Genomic DNA, 2,571 nt, shown 5'->3' with positions numbered 1-2,571 from the left:
GCCTTAGGAGACTGTGTAATCGCTTACAGGATAGCTGTAATCGCTTACCAGAGAAAATATTAAGTTTTGTACCGAAAGTTGGTGGCTGCTCCCTGAGTTTTTTGGAGTTGCTCACAAGTGGGTGGTTCGTGATAAGTTGGGTAGAACTAGGTGTTGCAAGTGCTCACAAGTAGGCTTTTTTGTTTGAACCAAGGCGAGGCGTGGTGCTCACCCTGTAAGCGATTACAATAGCACTAGGCCAGTGCCATTGCTGTAGGAACTTACATTCCAACCCACACAAACCTCTACTTCGTCTTCCCCACAAACATAGGGGTCACTTAACTTAGATAATGAATCAAAGTTAAATAACACATGGAATCAACCGTACAATAAAATATCATTTCCAACAATAACTATCTCTGTTCACAATCATATTAAGTGGTCCAAATACAAATATACATACTTAAAAATCTACCAAATACTACACTATTACAAAAATTACATAACTCTTAACCAAGTTTTGGAATGTATCCGGTGTATGGAGTTCTACAAGCTTTGCTCTTGAAACGCCGTCAACGAAATACACCCCCAACGACGACGGAGGCGAAACCTAGCTCGAAAGACCGAAACCCAACGAAATCCTTTAACCTCCCCTCACATTGCTCACCGTTTCAAAGCCTTCAGTAAATGGACACGAAAGGAACAACTTCAAAGGAACACAAAAACATTAAATGGATGCAGAGAGAGCTTCAGAGAGAAACGAAAACCTACAATGGAGCAAAAAGAGAGAGAGTGGTTAAAGAGAGAGTGCTTCGAAGGAGAAACACTGATTCAAACCACTGAGGGTGTTTTTGGAACAACACAAAATCTCCTTTTTCAAATCATTATTTTAATTAAAAAAAAAATTAAATCACCCAATAGATTGCTGACACGTGGCGTTGTCAAATTGTTGTTAAAATTTGGTTGTTAACATATCGGGATCCTAAAAAAAAAGTACTCTTTTCTTAAAAAAGTTTAAACAAATATACATAATGTGATGTGAACAGAGGACATAGTCGCATAAAAATGAGAGGTTTTAATGAAGTGTTTTAAGGTAGTTGGTGTAAAAATCTGCAAAGTTTGTCTTACATAGTGACTTGCTATTGTTTTACACTCGCTAGCAATACATACCTTTTCTCGTGAGTTTTATACTCAAATCTCAATTAGCATTTTTAATGAACAGTTATTTGGCATGCTTAGAGGGCAACCCTATTACCAACCTAGAGAAGATACTTACATGAGACTCATTGTATTGCTTGGAAAATCTGGCCAACCCCATTGTGCCAATGAGCTTTTTAGCTCTATACATGAAGATGGTTGTGAAAGTACTAAACTTTACACGGCCTTAATTACAGCCTATTGTCGAAATAATCTTGTTGAGGAGGCATTGTCGATTCTTGATGAGATGATGAACATCCCCAATTGCCAGCCTGATATCATAACTTACAGTACCTTGATGGAAGCTCTGTTGGATGCTTTGAAGTTTGAAATGGTTGAGTTGGTGTATGATAAAATGATTGAAAGATCTATCATGCCAAACACTCTCACCCAGAACCTCCTCCTTAGTTGTTATGGTAAGGCTGGGAAGTTTGATCAGATGGAGAAGATAGTATCAAGGTTTAGAAGGAAACCTCCTTCTCTCACCAAGGCTCCATGACCGAACGGTCAAGAGAAGAGCCTACTCTTTCTGACCCATAGCGCCAAACCGAACGGNTTTAGAAGGAAACCTCCTTCTCTCACCAAGGCTCCATGACCGAACGGTCAAGAGAAGAGCCTACTCTTTCTGACCCATAGCGCCAAACCGAACGGCCAGGAAGAGAATAAACTCTTTTCTGGCCATCAACACCCTACCGAACGGCCATAGGAAGAAANNNACCTTCCATGACNANGACTGTGAAGACCGAGAACTACCTGTGTCCGAGAGCAATACCAGACCGAGAGTANTGGACCGAACGGTTCCTANTGGCAAGCCNTAAATGAGGCAACCACTTGTGATCGAGGGTCACACATACGACCGGACGGTCATGGGGTGATCAAATCCTCCCCTGCCTGACCGAACGGTCATGAGAAGGGANTACCNTCTCTGACCAAGGTNACCAGGCCGAACGGTCAAGAGAAGGGAATACCCTCTCTGACCAAGGTAGNCAGGCCGAACGGTCAAGAGAAGGGGAACCTTCTCTGACCAAGGCCTCCAAACNGGACGGTCAAGTNAAGGAGTCATCCTTCCCTGACCAGGCCTACAAAACCNNACGGTCAGGAGAAGGGNGAACCTTCTCTGACCAAGGCCTTCCAAACCGGACGACCAAACTCTGCAGAATTCTGCAGAATTATGCAGAATTCGACAGAACCAGCTAAGACCATTTTCAACCAATTTTGCCAACTTCTAACACTCCTAATCTTTGTTTTAGACATAATTAAACTTACCTAAGTGATACTAAACATTACTAGCACGTTTCTAAAGTGATTTAAGCTTCATTTCAACTCTAAAACACTCATTTTCCCAACTTAGGGACCCAAAACCCAATCTTACCATTTGGTACCTATTTTGACCAA

General features: G+C 41.8%; 1 protein-coding gene across 1 annotated transcript in view; it reads left to right on the top strand.

The window, feature by feature from the left end:
* LOC106759807 (pentatricopeptide repeat-containing protein At3g06430, chloroplastic-like) overlaps nucleotides 1–1,675 on the top strand; it is an 11,297-nt gene extending 9,622 nt beyond the window's left edge. The window contains exon 3 of the mRNA XM_014643155.1: nucleotides 1,202–1,675. Within this exon, the coding sequence (XP_014498641.1) occupies nucleotides 1,202–1,675 (474 nt within the window). The remainder of the gene's footprint in view (nucleotides 1–1,201) is intronic.
* Nucleotides 1,676–2,571: the final 896 nt, after the last annotated feature.

The sequence above is a fragment of the Vigna radiata genome, chromosome 1 (assembly GCF_000741045.1).
Source record: "Vigna radiata var. radiata cultivar VC1973A chromosome 1, Vradiata_ver6, whole genome shotgun sequence".
NCBI classification, from domain to species: domain Eukaryota; kingdom Viridiplantae; phylum Streptophyta; class Magnoliopsida; order Fabales; family Fabaceae; genus Vigna; species Vigna radiata.
The sequence above is the reverse complement of the archived record's forward strand: the minus strand, read 5'-3'. Positions and strand labels throughout refer to the sequence as shown.